At 39.1% G+C, this 24,214-nt stretch overlaps 1 protein-coding gene across 2 annotated transcripts in view; it reads right to left on the reverse strand.

Annotated features, from left to right (window-relative positions):
- Positions 1-110: 110 nt before the first annotated feature.
- pvalb6 (parvalbumin 6) overlaps positions 111-24,214 on the reverse strand; it is a 42,400-nt gene continuing 18,296 nt past the window's right edge. The window contains exons 1-5 of one of the 2 annotated variants that reach the window (XM_018667746.2): positions 10,531-10,640; positions 3,514-3,579; positions 1,879-2,011; positions 1,653-1,762; positions 111-820 (exon numbers count right to left, since the gene is read on the reverse strand). In XM_018667746.2, the coding sequence (XP_018523262.1) occupies positions 795-820; positions 1,653-1,762; positions 1,879-2,011; positions 3,514-3,574 (330 nt within the window). In that variant the 5' untranslated portion in view covers positions 3,575-3,579; positions 10,531-10,640 and the 3' untranslated portion in view covers positions 111-794. Of the gene's footprint in view, positions 821-1,652; positions 1,763-1,878; positions 2,012-3,513; positions 3,580-10,530; positions 10,641-24,214 lie in introns of those variants that run through there. The other variant, XM_018667745.2, reaches the window with a different exon arrangement.

Here is a 24,214-nt window from a genome sequence, read left to right on the forward strand (position 1 = left end):
TGACAGTGAAACAGAGAAAGGAAGAGAGAAGGAGAGAGGGATTGAAAGTGTGAAATCAGATAAGAGAAATATATCAAAGGAAGGAATTAACAGAAGAGTCAGAGTGAGTCAGTGTTTCTCGAGGCTTTGTTTTCTTCATTTTATTTTATTCTTTCACAGCTTGACCTCTTTCTTCTTTTGGTATGTTTTACAACAGCTCATTACCAGAGGAGAAAGGGATGGATAGATATGAATAGATAGATGTATGGATGAGGTGATGGTGTGGGAGGGGACAAAGGAGAGCAAAAGCAGGGAGGGAACAGTGCCAGAGACAGAGAGAAGAGAAAAACAGAAAGAGGAGAAAAAGAAAGAGGGTGGGTGGGAGGAAGTGTTAAGAAAAACAAAGAGATAAGAAAGAGGGTGAAGTCAGAAACACAGAAGGAAATGAGGGTCTTTCTCTTAAAATCTCTGTTTTCTTTAAATATCTACTTTATGCTTTAAAATGTGAGATTTATACCTTCAGGCAAGTTTTTATATCTAAACATAAACAGAAACAAGAACAGTTTGTATAAAAAGGAAAAAATAAATAGGATGAATGTAGCTCATGGGGGTATTTGAGGATGTATGGGAGTGAGGGGGTCACACACAGGAGTGTGTGTAGCAGGAATCAGTTGCAGTCTAGTGGGCTGGGAGTCATGATGGGGGTGGTGAAGTGTAGCTGCTGGGGAGGGAGAGAGGGGGCTCAGCGGGTGATAGGATGTGGCGGTGGTTAGGAGGTGATCTTGGAGCGCTAGTCAGTCACACTAGGCGACTGTTTATTCTTTCACCAGGGCAGTAAATTCTGGAAGAGAAGACGAAAAAGCAAATAGTTGTCAGAATCTTTGAGTTATTTACTCTCTACATTTAAAGATCCATCACAGTAAAAATGTGTTTAGCTTTGAGTTACACACACGGTAACAAGTCAACACCATGCAGTGTCAAAAAAGTCTTGCTATCCTCTGGAAAATGCTCAAAAGTATTATATAACCTGTCCATGCTGATAGCTAATTCAGTGCCTTTGGTAATAACTGTTCATTTAGTAGCCTGTGGTTCAAATCTAGAGGGCAGCTGCCATAAACAGGACACACTAGTTACCATAATTTTGGCAAATGCCAATTCCACTTCTGATATGAGACTTGGGCTATGTGAAAATCAGAGGGTTATAAGAGTAACCCTTGGGAGGAATCTCAAGCTTTTAAAAATTCAGACCACACCCCTCCCTGCACCAGTAATTTACATACAGCCCCTTAATGGGCCGAATCATGTAAACAATGTGTTGCCTTTGTATCTGTTGATCTACAAGTGGGTGCTTGAATAACTTCAGTCATATTTAGAATTAAATTCAACAGACTTTGTGTCTCTATGGTTTAATTGAACAGATGAGAACAATATCCGCTGAACAGTGCAACAAGATGCCTGAGAATGAATTTTAGTTTCTTTTGGTATAGTGATGCAAATCAGCAATAGGAAGTCTAAGATCCTATGGACATAAAGACATTGATGTTGCAGTTCTACAGCCAATGAAAACAGTTTGCCCCTGTTTGTTTGTGTATGTCACGTTTCCTTCCATATTTGTGTTGTTGGTTTCGGTGACCTTGCGACACTCCCACTAATGGAGTAGATTTGGTGTTTACCATCGACTCCAATCTTGCCGTCTCCATCCTTATCAGCTGCTTGTAAAAATGCTTTGGTTTCTTTGTCTGTCAGGTCCCTGCCATCCTTGGCGAAACCCTTCAGGACGAATCTAGTCAGAGACAGAAAAACAGAACAGATCCATGTCACAGAACGCTAATGTTTTGTGTGCTGTGAGATCATTTGTTGCCATCTCTGGGTTTATATGCAGTTGTATGTTTGTCTCACTTGAGCTCCTCCTCCTCTATGAAGCCGCTGTTGTCAGCATCCAGCACCGTGAAGACCTTCTTCACATCATCAGAAGACTTGGCATTCAGACCCACCATCTCAAAAAACTTCTTATGGTCAAAGGAATCAGCAACTGCACACATACACACACACAGACATTTCAAATTGTTTCAACTTTACTTATAAAGACACAGTGTTTCTGTTGTACAGTAAAGATAATGGGCCTGAGATCCCAAACATGTGCATTTTCATTGACGCAAGCATTCAGTGGAGCCCTCCTCTAAAAGTTATTTTAAGTTGCTGATAAGTTTCTGTGTTGATCTGGGTGATGACGCCTGAAGGCAAAAATTTAATTGTAACAAAGCAGCCTTTTAATAAAACAGTGTTATACTTATAGATTGAGAACTTGTGTTTGCCAGAGGACCCATCAGTTCTAGGTCATAGAGCTTTAACTTCCTCTTCTGTCTGTCTACACTATACAGTACAAGCAAACACACTAACTGGAGGTATGCACCTATGTAGAAGAAATTCTAGAATTAAAAAAAAAAAAAAAAAAATATATATATATATATATATATTTATATATATATATATATATATATATATATATATATATATATATATATATATATATATATACTAATATCAGTTTTTTCATGACAAACTTTTATTCAAAATCTTGAAATCCCATAAATTTTCCCATGGGTCATATGACATCATTCGTAGTTTGACACACCTTAACTGTTCGGATCGGTATAAAATTCTTGAATCACCACAACAGAAGACAAACACTGTGTACATAAAAACTTAGAGGTAGATATTAACTACGACTCTGGCAGGAAGCATCGAATCATTGAGCTTAAAATTCTGTTACATACGCTGTTAGCAGCAGGTGGAAGCAAAAGATGAACAGAAATCACAATCTGTAGTTCACATCAATTCACTTTTGGATTCTGGTTCAGTTTTGAATTAATTTAGTAATGATAATAATTTTTGTAATACATTTTGTTTATAAAACACCTTTGAAAACACAGTTACAATGTGCTTTACAATAAAAGCATAACACAGTAATCATGACAATGAAGGTCCTCTAACCATAACAAACAGTACTTATTTTAAGCCAAATCTTTTCAGGGACTTGACCAAGTAGTTCTTGTGCCTATACCTAACCAAACTGACTGTCCGGTAACCTTAAATGGGAGTTTATTATTGTAACCATGACAATGTCATCCGTTATGCATTCTGCTGGAATATTCCAGTGGGTAGTATCCTGAATTTCCTGAAGGGAACCTCCCCAAAGGATTGATTAAGTTCACATCTATCTATCTATCTATCTATCTATCTATCTATCTATCTATCAGAGGATGGGGATAAATTACCTGTAGGATGTGGTCAATTATGCTGGGGGGGTTTTAGTGGTTTATTCCCAGCTGCAACAACAAAGTGTTGAACAAAATCTACAACGATGGCTGAGGCTTATGGGTAATGTAGTATTCTGAGCCATGCCAAAATGACAGATGATATTTGTGATTTTACAAAAAAGATAGTGAAATAATAAAAATGAGTGGTCATTGTAAGTTTTGGTGCTACCTGGGAACCATTTATTTTGCCATTTAGCTGTAACAAGTGCTTTACCTGCAAATGCATCTAGAGCTTTCTTGATGTCATCAGTGTTGAGGATGCTGCTCATTGCCATTTTAGCTGTTGGAGAAAAGAGATAAGGGAGAACAAAAGATAGGAAGAAAGGAGACAGAGAAGGAAGAGAAGGACAGAGAGGGGACAAGGTTAAAAACAAGGTCGCTAGAGAGCAGAGCGACAACGCAGACACAATCTCGTATTACACTGGTGACACTCTCTCACAAATGGAGCAGGAAACCGGGCCATGAGAGATAGAGGTGATGAGTGACAGAATGAATTAGTGACAGTCGAGGAGGAGTGACAAAGAGAGAGAGCGTGGGAAAGGAGGTGGAGAAAGAAAAAGCAGGGTGGTGTTGAGAAAAACAGGAAGGAAAAGAGGTTTATTTGTGGTGTTATCTGACATAGGACCAGGGTCATCCAAATAAAGTAAAATAAGAAAAATGTGAATGAAGGAGAATGAAGGAGAGGAGCTGGGGGGGCTCAGATGGACAGAGCAACCAGTGTGGTGTCCATATCAGTGTTTTTCATTGCATCTGTGTGATATCATTGAGTTGTTACAGATGAGAGCAGGGGCATGGGGCCAGAGGCCACATCAGCGGGGGTTTAACAGGCCATCTAAATGTTCTGCTGTGTCTAAAATACCACAGGAGAGTTCAGTTTGTCAGCCCAGACGGAGAACCTTCTTGTACCTCACACTATGAAAGGCGAGCCTGGCACTTAACAGCGCGTTGGCTTTTTACTGCGTGTGTGTGACCGAACCTGATCGCTGGTTATAAAGCTGTCACCTTCTCCTGACTTTGACTGATGCCCTTCTCTCCTCTGTTGCTATTGCAAACACACATATACAGCATGTATACGCTTAATGCCGAATGCACAGCTGCGCAAACACCCTCAGAGCGAGCGGCGGAGGAAGACGGGAACTTACAGAGCTGTGAAAGAAGTAAGTGACATGTGGATTAGAGGATGTGGTGCTCTGATTTCACTTTGCTCGTTGTGGTCTGGCAAGCCTTAACAGGAATTTGCTTGGGAGAAACATTATTTCAAGTAGGCCGTACGGCAGATGAGCAACACTTCACCCAGGCATTCACACAAACCTCACTTCTACCTAAATGGATTCATACACCACTCATTGACCTGTTTGTGGTCTTTGCCTCCAGTTAACTGTGTACAGAAATCAGTTTATAACTACATTTAAGTTGGAGGAGAGCACCAAAGGAATTAAAATTCATCCACTGAAGACTGTGAATGTATGCACCAAATTTCATGACAATCCATCTGATAGTTGTTGAGATATTTTAGTGTGGAATAAAGTACACCAACTGACTGCAGCAGGCAAAAACCTCAACTTGTGAGGTTGAGTCTGGCTTTGTGAGGCTACTGGGATCCTCTGAGGAACTTGCTGTAAACAGCTACACATACCATATATACAGTCTAGTGACAAATGAAAGGAAAACCAACATAAAGTGTCCTAGTAAGGTGTTGGGCCTCATACCACCAGGATAGCTTCAGTGCTTTGGTATTGATTCTGCAAGTCTCTGGACCATAATGGAGGGATGGAACAGCATTCCTCCAAAACATATTCCCTCATTTGCTCTATTGATGATGGTGGCGAAGAGTGCTGTTGGTCAAAATCTTCCACTGGTTTACAGTTAGGTTGAGATCTGTTGAGTGTGAAGGCCATAGCATATGATTCACATCAGTGACCCCTCATGCCCTGTGGATGGTGGTACTGTCATCTCCACTAATTTTTCAGGTTTTTCCTCTACCTTTTTTCCCGTCTGTAGATATTCACTTATACCAGTATGTCAGTAAGTGTGATGTTGATGCAAAGCAGAAGCGAAATGTCAGGTAAAAAGGTCAAAGTAATGACACTGTATCGCCATCCTCCTTAGAGCATTATCATCATCACTGTGCTCTCTGTGCACAGCATATAACGCTGAGCTAGGAAATATCAACGCTCTGTCCTTCTCAATGTTGGAAATACAGTCTGAGTGGCCTGTACTGGACATTTCCACCTGTACAAATCACTCATGCTTCATTACTTTGCTGCATCATGCCTTAAGTAGTGTAGCTATTCTGATATCATCTGCTTCATACTGTAATCTGCCACACTGACATCTACAATAACCGTCTATATAATATTTACCACAGAAATCAGAAAGTTAATCACCCGAGAAAGAGAAAGATCACATGTGCAATGCACAGTATAATACAGTTTAAATGATAGACAGTTGATGGCATACAACTATGCTGTCAGTGTCCGTGGTTATCAAAATAATGTCATTTAACCAGTTCTTTAAGTGTTTTGGAAATAAACTACTCACAGATAAATGTAGTGTTAGCCACTATGTGAAGTAGTTCATAGATTTCTTTTTCCACTGGTGTCACCCTCAGTTTCAGTGATGCATGAGCTTCACGTTATCTACTTCAGTAACATACTGCTGCACACACAGATCAATACCGAACACTGCTTAACTTGTGTGGCCACACATCCAATCTTTTATCATTATAAAAGCACAACCTCCTTCTCTGACCTTTTACCACAAAGGTGTCCTGGGGGGAAAGAAACAATTCGCCGTGAAATGAGGAGGATAAGATTGATTCACTGAGATATCTCAGTCAGTGTGCCGCTGTGTGGAACTGTATAAAGTAAGCCACATTGATTTATTTAAAGGAAAGCGTAAAGACAGGGTTGTGCTCGTGTTGATCTGACGTCAGATTTGTTATCTTTGTGAATATGGAACACTTTTTTCCACGTCAAATACCTGAATACAGATTGAGATGTTTACAGCAGAATATCATACAGCTTAATTTAAGTCACATGTTTTCCCGTTAAAGAAATAATTCAACTTTTTTTCAGGGAAAAAAAATGCTTATTTGCTTCCTTACCACAATTTAGATGAGAGGACTGATACCACTCTCATGTCTGTTTGGTAAATATGAAGCTACATCTAACAGCCACAGTGTAAAAATGACATGTTGGGGTTATGTGAGATATTTTCTCATCAGGAAAGCAAATACGTTTCCTAAAATGTTGAACTAATCCCTTAAATCTATCTTTAATGACAGTTTCTTTTTTGGCTGGGCTGGCATACTCCACATATGTATACAGTATGAGCTCACTTCAGGACCAGTGGGTCAGATCAAGAGGTCAAGAAGATCAATTCAGAGTAATAAAGAAGTTAATACATCACAGATTCATTTGGCAGATACTTTTGTTGAGCAAAGCCATGGTTGCATGTTTCCATAAAAATACATAAGTGGCAATTTGAAATTCAGTAAAACCTTGGAGTTTTGATTGCGTTTTTTCCTACCCTGATATTTATCAGTGATTTCTTCAATTGATCCAATAGATATACAATATGTATCTTCTCTGGAAAACAAAAAGACTCACATGATTCAATCTTCAAATTATTATTATTTTGTTGCTTTGCGATGGCTCAGTGTGATTGCAACCTGTGTTCCATGTTAACTTTTAACTTTCTGAGCAACAGTAATTTTGTAAAGCAGTGTTTTTCCTTTTAAAGTCCCATCTGAATTTAAGTAGGCGTGATATGAGCATCAATCAGGTCCCACCAAGGTTATCTGCCGCGCTGCAGTGCTGGTATAATGCACTTACTGTTCAGTTGTTGCTGTTTCCTATAACCGCTATCTTTGGCTAGATCAAGTGTTTCACCCTGAATTGTACTGGATGTCCTTGATTTATTTCTTACTCCTCACTACACTGATTTCTACAGTCCAAGTCCCTGAGGTTGCTGTTGACAGCTTGTTTAAAGTTACAAGAAATATTTATATTCATATATATTCATATCATATATCCATATTTTCATGGCTTAGGCAGAATGCTCAGGCAAAACAAATAAACACAAAAAAAAATGTTATTTTCTGTTGTTGTGTTTTTATGTATGGGTGTGTCCTCTTTTTTCACGCTACATAACTGGTCAGTTGGGTTTAATACATTTAAGTTATTTCATAACTATTACGGATTGATTTAAAGCTGTTGAATAAAGACATAGTCTAGATGCTTTATGCTTTGTATGGGGGGCAAATGAAACAAAATGTGACATAAAAATGGAATTTTAGAGGTTTCTGGAGGATACAATGACATCTCATCCTACAAGAGGTCGACCTACGAGCTATTTGAAGTAGATGAATTTGTCAAACTGGGGTTTTCCTTTGTGAGAAGTCCCATGACCCTGATGGTCAGTCTAGGTGTGGGAAACCTAACCATGCTGCAGCACTGCCAACTTCTCTACTGTAACAGCTGCATGAGTGTGTGAATGTGTGGGTGCATGATGCAAGTGTTTTTATGCGTTACAAAGGGTGCCAAGCAGGCTGGGGTGAAGAGGTGGAAGGCTTAAAGAAGAATGTGCTTGCATTTCAAGAAACCTGAGCTCATTGTGCTCATTTGACAGGTGTGTGTATGTTTGTGGGGGGAGTTAAAAAGATGACAAAATGCATGCAAGTATGAGTACATGTTAGATGGTGATAGTTAAGGGGAAAAGGGAGATACTGCAGAATAATATTCCTCTTCAGTATCATTTCATGCAGTTTGTGAACTGTGTGAACTTGTGTCCTCTACAGAAATAGGCTTTGATGGTATTGTGTGACTAGTTTCTCCCTTTAACGCTGCTGTGTACTGCAGTGAACCATTAAACAATGAACATTGTTTTGAGGAATCATCGCTGTTATGTTCATCATACACTGTCTGAGTGCTATGCTGTTATAAGTTTAAAGTAAGGTCACCAGTATTGGATTTCTTTTGTTATGAATGACTGAATGAGAAGGGTTATTCCTCTATATGTGACTTTGGATACTTACATGATGACTGTGCTGCCATAAAACACACTTAATATATTTTTAAGATATAAAGGAATTCAGGTTGTTGTTTTTTCTAATAACTTACTGCATTATGGCTGGTTCACAAGTTTGAGTGGATAATATTTTTAAAAAAATTTAGAGATGACAGTCAGTATAGTCATGGGTATGAAAAGATATAACACGTTAGTTGCCCAGTAAATCTGAAAAATATGAACCACTCTAACAGGCCATTTTCAGGAGGCCCCACTGATTTTCATCTTCCTTAAAAGCTTTCTATCTGAAATACCACTGATCTGCACAGTTGATCTTCAAATAAGCTCGATGGTTCAATGTAGCCAGAGCTCTCTTTTCAGTGTGCATTACACTGTCTACTGATTTTATAGAGTTGCTGATAGGGAGAGAAAATACAATGGTGAGCATTCAAAAACAAAAACAAATACACATGCACACACACAAACACACAGCAAGGGAAGAATGGATTTGATAAGAGTAGTGCAGAGACCTGGGGATCATCCGGCTGTTATCACCACTGTCCACTGTCTAATCTGCTGGCAGGTACAGGACAGGATAGCTTAACCACACAGTTACAGCTTGGCAACAATAGCCCTGAGTGTGTCTGTGTGTGTTCATAGCTGCACAGAATATAATTGTCTGTCTGACTGACTGAGACAGTTTGTGAGCTAAAAATGTAGTCTTTATTTGTACTTTCAGTTGCTTTTGCTAGCACTTCTCTTTTACAGGAGTATTTCAGTCACTTGGTTGTAATTTTTTGAAAGGTTAGTGTGACTAATTATATGTTGTGGTATGTGTAAAAACCGTTGACAGCCATGTTAGCCATGCCTCTATGAGGCTGTTTTTAGGCACAGTGGTACTTTCAGCTAAATGATAACATCAGCAAGCTAATATGCTCGCAATAGCAAAGCTAACAAGGTGATATTTGGAAGGTATAATGTTTACCATTGTAGTTTAGTATTTTAGCATGCTAACATTATCTCTATTACTGTGGCACTGAAAAGAACAGTACAGAAGTTGAACCATTTAAAATTTTGACATGATAATGGCACATAGAGCAAAAGTCAGGCATCATCAGACTTGGGTCAATTTATCCCCAGGGGGGATATGAATGTCTTTTCCAAATGCTAATTCAACCAACAGTTGTAAGATATTTTGACTACAAAACAGTAAATGTCAATTTACAGTCTATGCTTCATACAGGGATTAGAGAGGTGGGGAATCACCAGCGTTAGAAATCTTTAGACCATGATGCATGATGCCTGGCCATGGTTACACACTCCCAGTTGACTGTCGGCACCTCTATCATAATCTAATAAAGTCACAAACTTTAATGGGGTGACTTTGCAAAACACATATGAGATGAAAACATTATTAAGCATTCAGACACGCTACATATTTGCATAAAATATTACAAAACAAATTAAAAGTAATTCCATTTAATCTTCGACTGGAAGCACCAGCGTTGAGAGTGTTAAAAGACATACATATTTCACTGTGACACACAAACAAAATATTAAGCGCCCTCCTCATTAATTAACTGAGATCGCATCCACTTAAGTATCATTCTGTCTATGAATATTCATAGTACATAATGCATGTGCTGTATGAGTACATGCAACATTTTGTAAATCTCTGTGATTGGACACAGGATCAGTGCATCCTCAAGAGGGACTTCATGTCTTTTCCTGCATCAGCATTTTGACAAAGTCACGTTTACCTGGAGCATGGACGTGAATCTGTATTCAGTCTCATTAATAGTAATTAAAATTTGACCTTGAAATATATCACAAGTAAGCACTTCAACTAAATTACTCCTGTGCCTCCTATTTTGGCAGCAAACTATTGCTATCAGAAAGTAATTACCTTGTTGATATACTGTCTCTATATCTATATCTAATCTCACTCTATAGAGAAGCTTGTAAAAGAGGGTAAATTACATTTCTTCCCACGTTTCTCTATCTATCACCTTTTATATTAGTTTCATCTATCTCTGCATTTGATTACAAAGCAACATCAAGAACAGCACAACTACTGCAAGGTCAATGTCAGCCATTCTCTATCCAGCCACAGGTAACCTGGTTATGTTATGAGTCTTCATCATTAAAAAAAAGACAGTGCTTTACACTCCTTACAAACTCTTGTATTTCTTTTTTTCCTGCATTCATGTCTTCCTCTTACCTTGTTACTGACGGATGCTGAGGTGGGATGGGGGCAGAGAGGTGCAAGAGGGACGTCCAGTAAAAGATCAGAGGCTCTGCTCATTCTGTTTTATACATGCCCACTCCAACTATTTTAGGATGAAAAATGGGAGCCCAGTTCAGCATGGGGCCAGTGATGTTAGGCTGCTAGGCCCAGCCGTATCGCTTTCCTGACTGCACTCATGATAATCAAACATTACTATTAATAATCATAAATGGCCACCTTTCATTCCAGCCAGGCTTCTTTTCTTATGGTCACCCTTCCTCGCCCCTCCCTTCCTCTAACCCTCTCTCCTTCCCCCTTCCAGCCATTTGATTTCTCCACCTAATTTTCTCCCACCTCCCATCCACGGGGCTTCGTTCTGCCCTCTAATCCTACTCTGATCCGGTCTCTACCATTCGCTCTCTCATTGCTTCTCCCTGTCTCTCTTCTCTTAAACTTTTAATTTTCACCTTTATTTCTCATCAACTATTCCCTCCTTTAAGGCATTCTGCATCATCAGTGACAGATTATAAAACCCTGAGCTCCTTTATCTTTACCACTGGTGTTCTTTCACTTTCCCTAATCTAAAACATTACGATGTTTACATGCTAGTAATCCAAAGCCTCTTCTGGCTAATTCCTACAGTCAAAGAGCATGTTACTATTGACACCCCTCTTAGTTAGCCTGCTGTTTGCTACACCAGGCTTTCCTTTACAGCACTTCTTTTATGCTGATTTAAAACTATAGCGGTGGCGTGCCGTCTACCACCAACATCTCACTTCTAGTTTGTGACTGCTGATTTTCACAGATGGATCAGCTGTGACTAGTTAACTAATTAAGCTAATGTTAGTCCCATGAGTTGAAAGAAAATGCAATCTGACTTCTTAATGTTTTCAGCTGGCTTGTTTTAAATTTTTAAATTTATATATATATATTTTATATATATATATATATATATATATATATATATATAATATATATATATATATATATATATATATATATATATATATATATATAATATATATATATATATATATATATATATATATGAACCTGTAATCACCCAAATAAATGTAACCTTGTAATGATGCAATGATAGAAGTGATGGTGAGTTACTATTGTAAACTGTAATCTAGTTAGCTGAGCATGCTAACCCTTGCAAATAAACACATTCTTTAATCCATTCATTACACTCTTGTTTTTCAAGTTGTGGAAAGACAAATAGACAACACCCTCTTCACTCTTTAATACTCTTATTAAAGCCCCTGTGCACACAGCTTCAACATGTGGATAAAACCAAAGCATGACAGGCCTCCCATGCTTGCTCATGTTTGCTAATGCAGCTTGAACAGCCCCTGTTTAGAGGAGGAGTTTGTTTATATCAAACTGAATGTTTGAGGGATTTGTGGAATTATGCTAAAGCAATAACTCAAGAAATATGTGTAGAAATTCAGAAAACCTCCACAGTCCAGGCTATGGTGACTTTGTAGAGATAGGGCCCCATTGCTCTTCATTGCTAACGACAACAATAAAACACTCAGGCATTGGCAGGCTATATATCCCTCTGGGACAGTGGAGCACATCCTGCCAACGAGTCTTCCCACAGGCTCACTTATAGATGTGATTATAGATCACAGAAAACATCAGCTGTTTCCACCAGTGGTATTACTGAAGAACCTCTCAGACTGACCTTTAAGGAAGCCTTGGTTGGTAGAGGCCGATACAAGATTTAATGGCTACTGTCTGTGTGTGAAAGCCATAAACAAGTTTTATTGGGAAGGATGGATTTATGGGTGCTTGAGTCTCTGCGCATGTGTTGTGAAAGTTTGTGTATGTTGGGGTGAGGGGAATGGTGTGAGTGAAATGGGTTGTGTTCTCTGCTGTACAACGACTTTCAACAACAGGTGTTATTCTCTCAGTTACTGTCGAGGCATTGTATTTATGCGACAGCTATCAATTTTATGATGGACTATTTATTCGTGTTGGATGTTTTTCTCAGAATCATTTTGGAAGTGGTAAAGATTTATTATCTTTGCAACTTAATCATGAAGTGCTGAAAGGGAAGCTTTTATATTTCAGGGATTATCCTCACCAGAAAACTGACAAGAGGGTCAGTGTTTTTTCCAGCAATAGTCATTCAATGCATTTACAGTCTGTAATTATCCTTCTGTAAAGTAGTGTTCATTAATGTTAATGGGGGAATCCACCATACCTGTGCTGGATTTAAAGAGCCTCCGTGCACACAATGGATTCACAGGAAATGATCCATGCAAGTACTCCAGAATTACTGTTTGTAATTATGTCTCACTGATAACAGCCTCACTGTTTTACTGTTCACTCTCTTAACAACATTTCAGAGCTGTATTATGTTTGTGCTAATGCAAACCAAACATTTCCTGCTGCGGCTTTACATTTAAAGCGTTCAACTGGTTAAAATGGGGCAGCTTTTATTTTTAACCAGCCACCAAAAACACATTTTGTTTGTCACCTAGATTAGTGCTGACAATGACTATTCACCAAAAAATGTGTCTTTAAAACAAAACATTGTCTATTTTACCAGCAGTCAGCATTGGTTTCTTTTAACCCAAGCCATGATCTTTCCCTAACCTTAGCCAAGTAGTTTTAGCCAAATAAACTTACAGACATAAATTTTAGAGCTGGCAGATAAAAAAAAAATGCTCATAATGACTTGTGAGTCAACTAAAACAATCACATGGGTTGTTTGGTTGGCGCTGACAAATGACCTATTTTGTTCACATATCTGTGAACTTGTTGATCTGCCCAGAGATAACTTGACTTTGACTCTCTCTCTTTCACTCTCTTTCTCTTTCTGTCCTCTGCTCTGTATTCCCCATGGCAAATATGCACTGGGACATTGCTCCCAGTCCAATTCAAAAACCTTCTCCTCAAAGTCCTAAATCTTTTTAACAATCCCAGGCCCTTTCTGTTGCATCTCTCCCTCAACCATCCTTATCTAATTTTGTGACAAATGATTCTCTCCCTCCTACTACAGTGGCAAGAATAAGTAAGTGAATCCTTTAGCATGACCTGGTTTTCAACATTAATTCATGATAAAATTGTGATCTGATCTTCATGGAAGTCACAAGTACTGACAAACACAATGTGCTTCAGCTAATAACACAGAATGATTATAATATCCTGTGTCTTTATTGAACACACCCATTACATATGCACAGTGCAGGTGGAAAAAGTAAGTGAACCCTGGTTTTAATAACCGGTTGAACCTCCTTTGGCAGCAATAACCTCAAACAAGCTCCCCCATTAGCTGCTGATCAAACCTGTACAGCATTGAGGAAGAATTCCTCCTCACAGAACTGCCTCAGCTAAACCATATTCTTAAGCTGTCTGGTGTAAACTGCTCTCTGAGGTCATTCCACAGCATTTCTATTGGGTTAAGGGCTGGGCTTTTTTAGCAATCCATAAGACTTTTACCTGGTAGCATTATTGAGTGTCAAGATGCTCTTTGGAAAATGCTGATGCATAGTGCTGTTTTCTTTGGAGAGTAGCAGGGTTCTCCCTGGTGCCCTGACACAGACTCAATGCTCCATGATTCATGTATGGTAGATTCATCAGCAGAAATGTTAACCAGCTCCAGTGATTGATGATTTATACTTTAAGCTGTTACTAGGCTTAGTTTTTACCTTACTGAACATCTGTGTTGTCATCTTAGGCAGACACCCAAATATAGGCAGAGTAGCCACAAAACTAAATCATCTCCATCTACAGACAGTTTGTCTGACTGTGGACTGATGAGTATCTAAAATCTTGATGACTTTGTAACCCTTTCCAGCTTTATATAAATCAACAGTGTTTTTATCAGTCAAAATAGCTCTAACCCACACTCCAATGTGGTTTCATTGATTGGACTCCAATTAGCTTTTGTTAATGTAACTAGCCAAAGGGTTTACATTTTCCAACCTACACTGTAAATTTTTGAATGAGGTTTTCAGTATGGACAAGAAAAATACAGTGATTTATGTGTATTATTAGTTGAAATTGATTGTGACTGTTCATGATTCTAACTTGGATGAAGATCTGACCATATTTAAAAACAAATTTATACATAAATGGATATGATTCCACAGGATTCACTAACTTGTTCTTGACACTCTATATATTTGTTGGTGCACTTCTCTAAACTTATCACCTTCTCCAACCCCCCTCATAGCAGCCAAAGGGCCACAGAGGGGGTTGTCCTGATCCAATGATGTACCAGGGTGTCTCTTGCAAATCTGGCAAGGGGCACAGCAGGGGGACAGGAGGGAGGAGGAGGTGATGGAGTAGCAACAAGCAATGCTGGGAGGGAGATAGAGGTGCATGATGAAAGAGCAGAAATTGAAAGAGGGATGCCAACAGAGCAAAAGAGAAAGGTAAAAAGGGAGGGACTGAACCAGCGAAGTGGTAGAGGGCAAGGTATCAACAATCGATCTCACCAGAGAGCATCAATGGGGTATGTACACGGGTGAAGGGTAGGGATGAGAAAGCAATATGATTGAAAATAAGGCAGAGAAAAAAACCTGCATAGTTAAGCCCTGACAAGGAAAACCATCAGAAGTTACCACTGGAGACAAAGTGAAAACTTTCGTAAACTATGTTTGTCTTCTATTCCCTTAGCATTGGCAACAGGGCACATTTAATAAGCATCATAAACTTCTCTTAGTCTGCCAGCATCAGAATTTCCGTCCCAGTTGTCCCACAGCTTCAGGTTATCTGATTATCTGTGCATCACTGTCATTAACAAGACTTTTGGCTTGTGTGAATGCTTATGGGACTTCCATTCAGAATTATTTTTTTAGATTGTGTCAAAGGACTATGTGAGTTAGTTGACTGTGCTGTATAAATGCATAAATTCACAACCCTCCTTACTGGTTCATTTACACTGCAAATATGTGTTGATTTTCCACTGGGGCTAAAACAAACTATCACCAGATCTACCATTAATCACACTAATCAAAGTGCTGCTTACTTAGAAATTCTCCTGACAGTATCTCTCTTCAGTTTGTAAGTCAAATAATTTGTGACACAGAACAAACAAACAAGTCAGTTCAAAGTTTTTCTCATTGTCTTCTTTTGACATACAAACCTGTGATCAAACTTTTTTCCAGCACAGGTTTTGAGTGAAACGTGAGGTTACATTTACATTATATTCTGTAACTTAGAACAAAGGGAAGTTATTCTTGGGGTGATCAAAGAGGATAAGACAGAGTATAAGGATGAATTCCAGGGAGGAAAAGAAGAGAGAAAGAGGGATAATAATAAGAGAAGGCAAGAGACAGGAAAGAGAGATACCTTTGAACCTGAGTCCAGGTAAGCCAAGATAATACAGACACGTTGTGAACCTGTTGGAAGGTAGCATAGATTGACAGAGAGAGAAACAGAGTATGTTTCAAGCCATGTGTCTTTCTTCACATTTTGAAATCTAAGGTATGGATGTGCCAGATATTTAAAAGAAAAAACACACATCATGAAACATTTTGACATCTTTTTCCCCACACCACTCAGACTTTCCACAATCAGCTTGTTGACTGTTTTTGACTCTTCCACTTTGGCACCCTTGAAGACCTTGGGATTTCTTGGCTGCATTTGTGTGGTTCTTTTACCATCTTGGTGACCAAGTTTCATAGAGAAGGTGTCCTTCTTCACTATATATGCTGTCCATGTGGGGCTCAAACCTTTGGAAACCCCTGTTCTCAATATATGCCAGGTCACTTGGCCTTGAAATTTCACAAATCATCCTCCCATACTGTTGTCACCTGTTGAATATAATCTTTGGAGATTATATTCTTGTAGATAGGACAAGCCAGTGTTTTGCTATGCAGATGATACTCAACTGTATTTATCTTTCCTATCCTTGGAACAATGGTTCAAAATTGCATCTAGGTATAAGTGACAGAGATATCCATTTGTCTTCCACCACCTCATTCTTCCTCTCAAAATCCTTACACCACAGAATCTCTGTTTCACCACTAATGAATCTGATTTTAACCACCCAAAAATTCTTGGGTCTGCCTAACTCCACTTTAAAAAAGGAATGCAATATCAAGAGGAATAGGAACAGCAACAGCAAACAAATTATATTTGATGGGATCTATTGTACAATACACTTGATAGTCGATTGATAGTCGATGAGGCTGTTGTTTAAGGGCATCGTGTTCCAGCTGAATATAACTATCCAGAGTTCATTTTTGCAGGCTGTAGCTCCTCTTGCCTAAACAATGAAACTACACATAGCTTGCAACATGTTGACAAATTTTCCCAGGTCCTTAAGTATTTGTTAAGGTCCTCAAACTAACTGTATCACCCATGCAGGCTGGTCCCTCAATCAACCAGTCACTGTGAGGATAATAAATAAGCTCATGAAAGCAGTATCATCTATTACCACAAAGTTCTCCCTGCTCTTTTCTTAGCTGAACAGCTTCCCCACAAAATGTTCTGTCAGTTTTGGATTATTTAGTGCCACTTAGGATAACTCATTTTTGTAAGATAAAAAAAAACTATGTATATTCTGTATTAGATCCTGCCCCATTAAATACTGCACAAACAAGTTGTTAGCTGCATGACTGCCTTTCAAAACACTGATATTAGCTTGTATGGCCTCCACAAGCAAAGTACTCCCACACCTGCACACTGACTCATCTCTAAATCTGCTATTTGCCTTGTTCTTGGCAACTATATGCACATTACTGAGGCCCTTAATTGTTTTCAAACTGCTGATAGAAGTGTATTTCTTACTTAATCAGACATCACCCTATTGTTTAAGTAGGACATAGAATTGCCAGACTACTTATCCTGTCTAAACATGAAGAAGGGTTCACTCGCTTTATTGTTGTTCTTGTTCCAATGGTCACTGGATATGAGCATCTGCTAAATGCTTATGTATATAATGAGGCTTTGACTTCAGTTGTCCTCAGCACTGAGCAGGTTGTCTCCACACAGTAGGAAGGCTTCGTCCTCACATCTGATCAAATTATGCTTTTAGAGCAGATTGCCACCATCAGCATCTTTTTCACAAGGTTTCGTATTCAGATAAAGTCAGTCTGCTTGATTTATTTAGTTTAGAGCAGCATTCAAGGGCTGAATTTCAGTGAAGCGACAGGCTTGATAGACATAGACATGACAGCGGAAAAAAGACATGATTGAAAAAAGATTGCATGGAATAAATGCTGAAGTAGACACTAACTTCAGTGTAAGTGCATCTCACGGGAACAAGTGCTTTGAAGCAAAAAGCATTTAGATTTAAAGTATGCTCTGAGATTTCAATGTGGTGCTTGAATGTAAATAATGTCAAGGACCATTTGGTGAAGCTTTAGTATGCCAATATGAAGGGAACATTTTCTATTATACTGACAAAAAAATCAACTCTATATGTTATCAGACATTGCAAGGAACATAAAATCCATTTTAAAAATGGGAATAGTTGAAAGAACATGTACATTTCTGTTAGCATGACACACACTCAGCTAGTTTTTGTGAAAGAGACAGAAAGAGAAAACAGAGCCGTTACATGGCATCATCTTCTTCCTCCACATGTACTATTATATTACTGTGTCTCAGCAGTTTGAATTCCATTTGTCTCTCTCACATTGAAAAGGTGCAGAGTGAAAAAGTGAGTAGACTGAAAATGGTGAAGGAAACATGAAAAGGCAGAGATGGATGAAAAAAGGACAGAATATGAGAATAAAACAAAAATGGAAAAGATATGCTGAGCAAGGGATGAAGGGAACAATAGATAGATAGACAGATGGGGGTGGGGGGTGTCTGTTGACAGCAAAATGAGAATGAGATGGGAGAGGAGAGGAATCATTCGCCTGTTAATAGCAAATCCAATCCAATCTCTTCTGCTGTCTGTTTTTGTGTATATGTGTGTGTCCATGTGTGTATGTTCCACATGTGTTTGTAGGATCCACCTGTTTAATCATTGTTCTTTCTGTGTAAATACCAAGGCATCCAGACAAATCTTCTCCCTCTTACTCTGTTTAATCAGATCATGTAAAGACATAAGGCTTCACACATCAGGCGCATTTTGATGCAGAGGAACGCTCCTCGCTGCAGGGCCTGCAGATATTGGACTGCACACACCCTCTGTCAGAAGTACAAAGATACCAAGAGACTTAGAAGACAGAAAGAATGATTGACCTGTCTGTACACACACAGAGGAATGATGCCCTGACAGAGAGAAGGTAGGATGATGGAGGGCAAAAAGAGGAGTCCAAAGGCTGCTCACAAAAAAGAGGATTTGTTGGATGTGATTTAGGGAGGAAGATGTATGAGTGTGGCGACAGAGAACTGTCATTCATCTATCTATGCATCTGTCCATTGGTCTGCACAGAGTGGGACATCTCTCAGGTCAGTGTTGGATCTCTTCAAGCCATGAGGTGTCTGGATTGTTGTTATTGTCTGTTTGTTTTTGTCCTATAAACAACATGCTCACAATAATAGTGCTAACATATTGATCTTGTTTATTAGGTTCACTGTCTTAGTGAAGATTGGAGGTAACATGCTAACATTGGCTAATTAGCACTAAGCACAAAAGTACGGCTGATGGGAATGTCATTTGTTTTTGTAGTAGTAGATGAAATCAAATTTGCTAAGGGATCATCAGACGTTATTGAAATCTATCCTCAAGGGAACATAAGTGTCAGTTTTTATAGAAATCCAGCCAATAGTTGTTGAGACATGGTGATGTGGTTCTAGAGGTCTAGGGCTGTTTAGGATTGAACTTTTTTCTAAAACGTCATTCTGGTATCCCTTGGACTAATTTAGAACCTAGCAGATGTAACTTAGACGTAACTAAGATTAGTCAGATTAGTGTGGTCAAGATTCAATTAGACAACTGTTCTCATATCACCAAATAATTACTGGGATGGACAAGTGTGGTGAACTTCATCCTAATTGTATCCTGTAGGGTGTCCCTGAGCCAACTGCTGCTATCTCCCATTCTGTCCAGAAATCGTAACTATCAAAGAGCATACCCTGCAGAAAAAAACAAACCTGACTTGACACAAACAACATGAACACACACAGGGTGTACTGTCAAACAGATGCACACATACAACCAAAATCCCAAGACAAACCTAGATATAATGGATGAAAGCATAGACAAACATATACACACACTTACACACACATACCAGGAATGCTGAGCAGCACTACACTGTGTGAAGTGCAGGGTCTAAATGAGAGATGCAGGGCGATTGTGTGATTCACACAGTATCTGGTGCCTGCCTTGGCTGGCAGGATGGTGTGAACCCAGGCAACAGGTGTCTGGGAATAGCTGAGACTGACTTCAGAAGCAAAATTAGTTCCAGCACCCAGATATGAGAGTTGATGAGTATTCAAAGACAGAGAGACAGAGAGAGAAGAGGAGGATGAAAAAAGAGGCAAAACTTCATAACCACATTGTAGAAAGCTTTCAAACAAGTTACGTCAAGTTAAGTTAGGATAGGGTTGGGCTCCTTTTTCAAAGCACAACTTTTAGAGAAAAAATAGTGAAGAGGATTGGAAACAGATGGAGATATAAGAAGATAACTGTAGTAAGAAGTAGTAAAATACGTTAAAAAATAAGTTTTTTTGTGAAATCTGGTAAGTAACTGAAGGACTAGAAAGAGTGTTTGTGATCACAGGTGTCCCTAGAGGAGTAACATGCAGTGACAAGCAACCTAATCTCTGGCAAAATATTAGCTCACTTAAGTTTACGCCATATATGTCAGTGTCAATGTGAATTTTTTTTCCATACATAAATAGTATCCAAAAGCAAGCATATAAATATTCCATTCATATATCACATGACTAGACTGACAATTTCATATTCCAGTTTTTCATATTACTATTCAGATCATATAATATGTTTATATGAGTTGTATTATTATATTAAATGACCAGTGTCCAGTGTAATAGATTACACTGTATATTTTCTGTATTCACATGCAGACTATGTACATCACATTGGCTGCAAACACAATGTGAATCATGACTAAGTGACAGGTGGGCAGAAACAGTACTGTAAACAAGTGACAGACTGGACCTGTAATATTTGAGTTATGGTTCATACAGCCCATTAAGCTATTTGTTGTGGGGAACATTAATCTGTTTTGACCTAAGGACACACACACACACACACACACACACACACACACACACACACACACACACAGAACTGATTTGTATCAGTAAATGTAGCTTAATTGAAAATATTGTGTAACTGGAAAAATCCTTTTATCTCTACAATCAAGACAAGAGTCTGGTCTGTTCATTATGGGGATTTGCAGCATTTACAGTGAAGGAATCGCAGATGAGGGGAAGAAATGAATGCTTTACACACACATGTCCACATGCATCAGGACACACTTATACATGTCAGCATTTAGTGCATGCTACATGTAACCTTCCTCCTACTTTCACAGTTGCAAACACCTACACAAATTTGTACATGTAAGTATGCAAATATTCACATATATATACAGTAACCCTACACGCATACTGCACACGTGCATGTTCTAAAAATTAACAAAGAAGCATTTGACCTTGAAGTTCAGTGTGTACAGGGAATTGGTATATGTGGGGTGTGAGCAGTAAGTCTATCGAATTCCAACAAGTCACTAGTGTCAGGCAATAAAAAAGAGAAAATCTCTTAAGATTATTCCACCCTTAAATCCTCTTAAGCTTGAATCACATCAATGGCACATGGCCACATCTGCATGTTACAATAATACCCAACAAAGACTGTCTGTCACAGACGGCCTGACGTTCATGTGTTCCTTTATTAATCTGAGGCTGACTTGGTATCGCCACACTACTATATGCTGCACATTACAAAAACATTAGAGCAATAACAAGGCCGGCGTTCATGAGGAAAGAAGCACCTGTTCTGCACTCTCATCCTGCAGATGTCTGACTTTATTTGATCTTTATGGACAGTATAAGTATAAGAGTCATTCGTAAGTGAATGGTCCATTAACACACATTATGCTAACCGGCTAACAGTTTGCTGTGCACTGAAAGCCAGCCGCATTGCAGTTAAAATCTAATTTCAGTCAAGGACTCACTTGTCTTCTGGACAACACTATGCCAGTCTGCAAGGCAGAAAGGAGGGACCATTATCATTATATCCATCAGTCGATGAAACATTAAATTGAAGGCATTAGTGTACATTAAATGAGGATTGAATGTGTATGTGTGCAAGCGTGTCTTCAGTTAAATTCTGAGCTCATTTATCTTTGTCTATCATGTGCACTTTGGAATATACATATCTTTGACACATTAATATCTTTATATAGTTCAATAGCTATTATCACATTTAGCCAATTAGCTTCTTTAGCTAGAGGAAGAACAAAAGTAACAGCTTGTGCTGTAAATAAACACAGCGCACAGTTACAGTACAATAACTAACCTGTCTATTTACTTAGCTTGGCAAGGCTACATATGCTACCTGTCTGGCCAACTGGTTAGGCTGGGTTGTGAGAGTGAAAAGCGAGTGTTTGCATTGTTGGCTGTCTGATTACCTGGGCAACATTTAGATCTTATATTTTTCAGACACACAGCTCTGTGAGGAATAAAAAACTGCCTTCCTTATGGTCACTCTAGCCAATATGAGCTAGCTAACACTGCTAACACTGGCTCAGAGAGGTGTTGGTGTTATTTAACCTACCTTCATTGAGATAAATGGAGTGGACAAAATAATGGTATTAAACAATACAGTTCAACAGCACCACAAACTACATCCTCCACAATGATCACGCAGAACATTATAAACTGAACATTATAAGTTTCATGAAAGTAGGAGTTATTGCTGGACTCTTGTAGTAGCCTGCAATATCTACTTTTAGCCAGGTGTACCTAATAAACTGGTGACTGAGTGTAGTGTATCTGTGTATCCATGTGTTGGGGGGGGGGGGTCGGGTTTGACACCAGAGAGACACTATAATTAAGTCAAGTTAATGCACCGGCATTGTGTGCATCGATCCACTCCCTGCTAATGTCCCATGGTGGCATGACTTATTAAGTGCACACCTACAAGCACAGTATGATCTGATTAGATAAAAGCTCATTCATTCAACCTGCTCTCTGAGCCATTGGCTGTCATTGCGTGCAGTGGCAGTGACAGTAAAGATGGTTTAATGAAGTCACTTTTTTTTCCTTGGGAGCCCAGGAAAGCAAAGTCTTCCTATCTAACTGTAACAAGAAAACGTCACACCGTGTTTAATTTTATGCCCTGTGAAAAAAGAAATTGGTTTCATTTTAATTCCTGGATTAAAATGAGTTCACCTGCATCCAGCTGCAGTGCATTTTATGGAAGAGATAGTGCAGAGTGTAGTTATAACTGTGCAGTTTGGGTGAGGTGTCGCCAAGCCTTTGAACAAACTCTGCATCATTCATGACTTCTTGGGGAAACAGGCGTAATAAATCTTTGGCAGAGAGGCATCCTCTCACTGTTCCCTTTGCAGGAATACATGAAAGACTTGATTATTGAACACTGCAGACAGACACTCACCTGTATCATCCTGGATTTTGGAATATTAGTAGGCAAATATGTTAATACCAAACATTAACTAAATGCTGTAAGTTGTATGGAAAGTGGTTCTAGAGTGTATGCAGCCATACAAAGTGGATAGTGTTGATGCTATCAATGTTGTACAGCTAATGGAAAGTTTAAAAAGTCCCATCGCACAAGTTGGCCAATGGGCACTTTGAATATTAATAGAATGTGAAAAAAAGAACATCTAACAGCCTCAGGATTCAATTTCATCCTCAGTTTCTTTTCTCAGGCTTTCATGCGTAGCTTGCTTTGGATCAAACAGCCTCCTCCAAATGTGACTCCGTCTGCCTCTGGCTTACCCTTTGGCCCATTCACACTCACACACACTCCTCACTCCACATCATGTTCTTATCACACCAAGTTAATGACTCGTGAGCTATTATTCCTCTGCATTAACCTCTCTGACCTGCTACCTGCTACAGTACACTGGTGCACGTAAAGCCTATAGATGCAAATATAATAAACACAGAGTGGCCCTCTGGTGACTGTTACTGTTATGACCTGACAGTGTTCATGTGCATTAACTCAGTGGTTTCCATCAGCCTTGGGGAAGCATTACATTATGGATATTATATATGTTTTGAGCAGTGTAGGGGTCCCAATAAGTGTTTGTGTAGGCATGTATACATGCCTGAACATGTGTGGGATTTGTTGGTTCTCTGGTTCAACAACAGCCTGTGTGTGCATCTTTTATATGTGGGCTGAAAAGTGAACATAATCAGTAGTGGAATCCATTATTCTGCAGCCTGAAGTGCAACAGCAATGTAGGAGTGAACATTATTCAGTCAGTCATCACATCCCAGTCCTTTCCCCTACCGTCAAGTGTTATAGAGGAAGCATGCGTGTGTGTGTGTGTGTGTGTGGTGTGTGTGTGTGTGTGCGTGTGTGGATGAGAGAGAAGAAAGGAAGAATGAAAGAAAGACTCACTAACTCAGAGCTTGTGAGGATGAATAATGATCAATACTTTGACCTTTGTTGTTACTATCTGAAGGGCATCGCTGCTGCACCCAAGGGAGCCAGTGCTCAGCGGCCTGCATCAAAACTTAAACACTTTACTAGCGCGTTTTCAATGTCTACACGGCTTTCCTTGTGTATGTGCAGTGTGTGCAGTGTGTGTAGAGA

This window comes from Lates calcarifer, linkage group LG11, assembly GCF_001640805.2.
Source record: "Lates calcarifer isolate ASB-BC8 linkage group LG11, TLL_Latcal_v3, whole genome shotgun sequence".
Taxonomy (NCBI): Eukaryota; Metazoa; Chordata; class Actinopteri; family Centropomidae; genus Lates; species Lates calcarifer.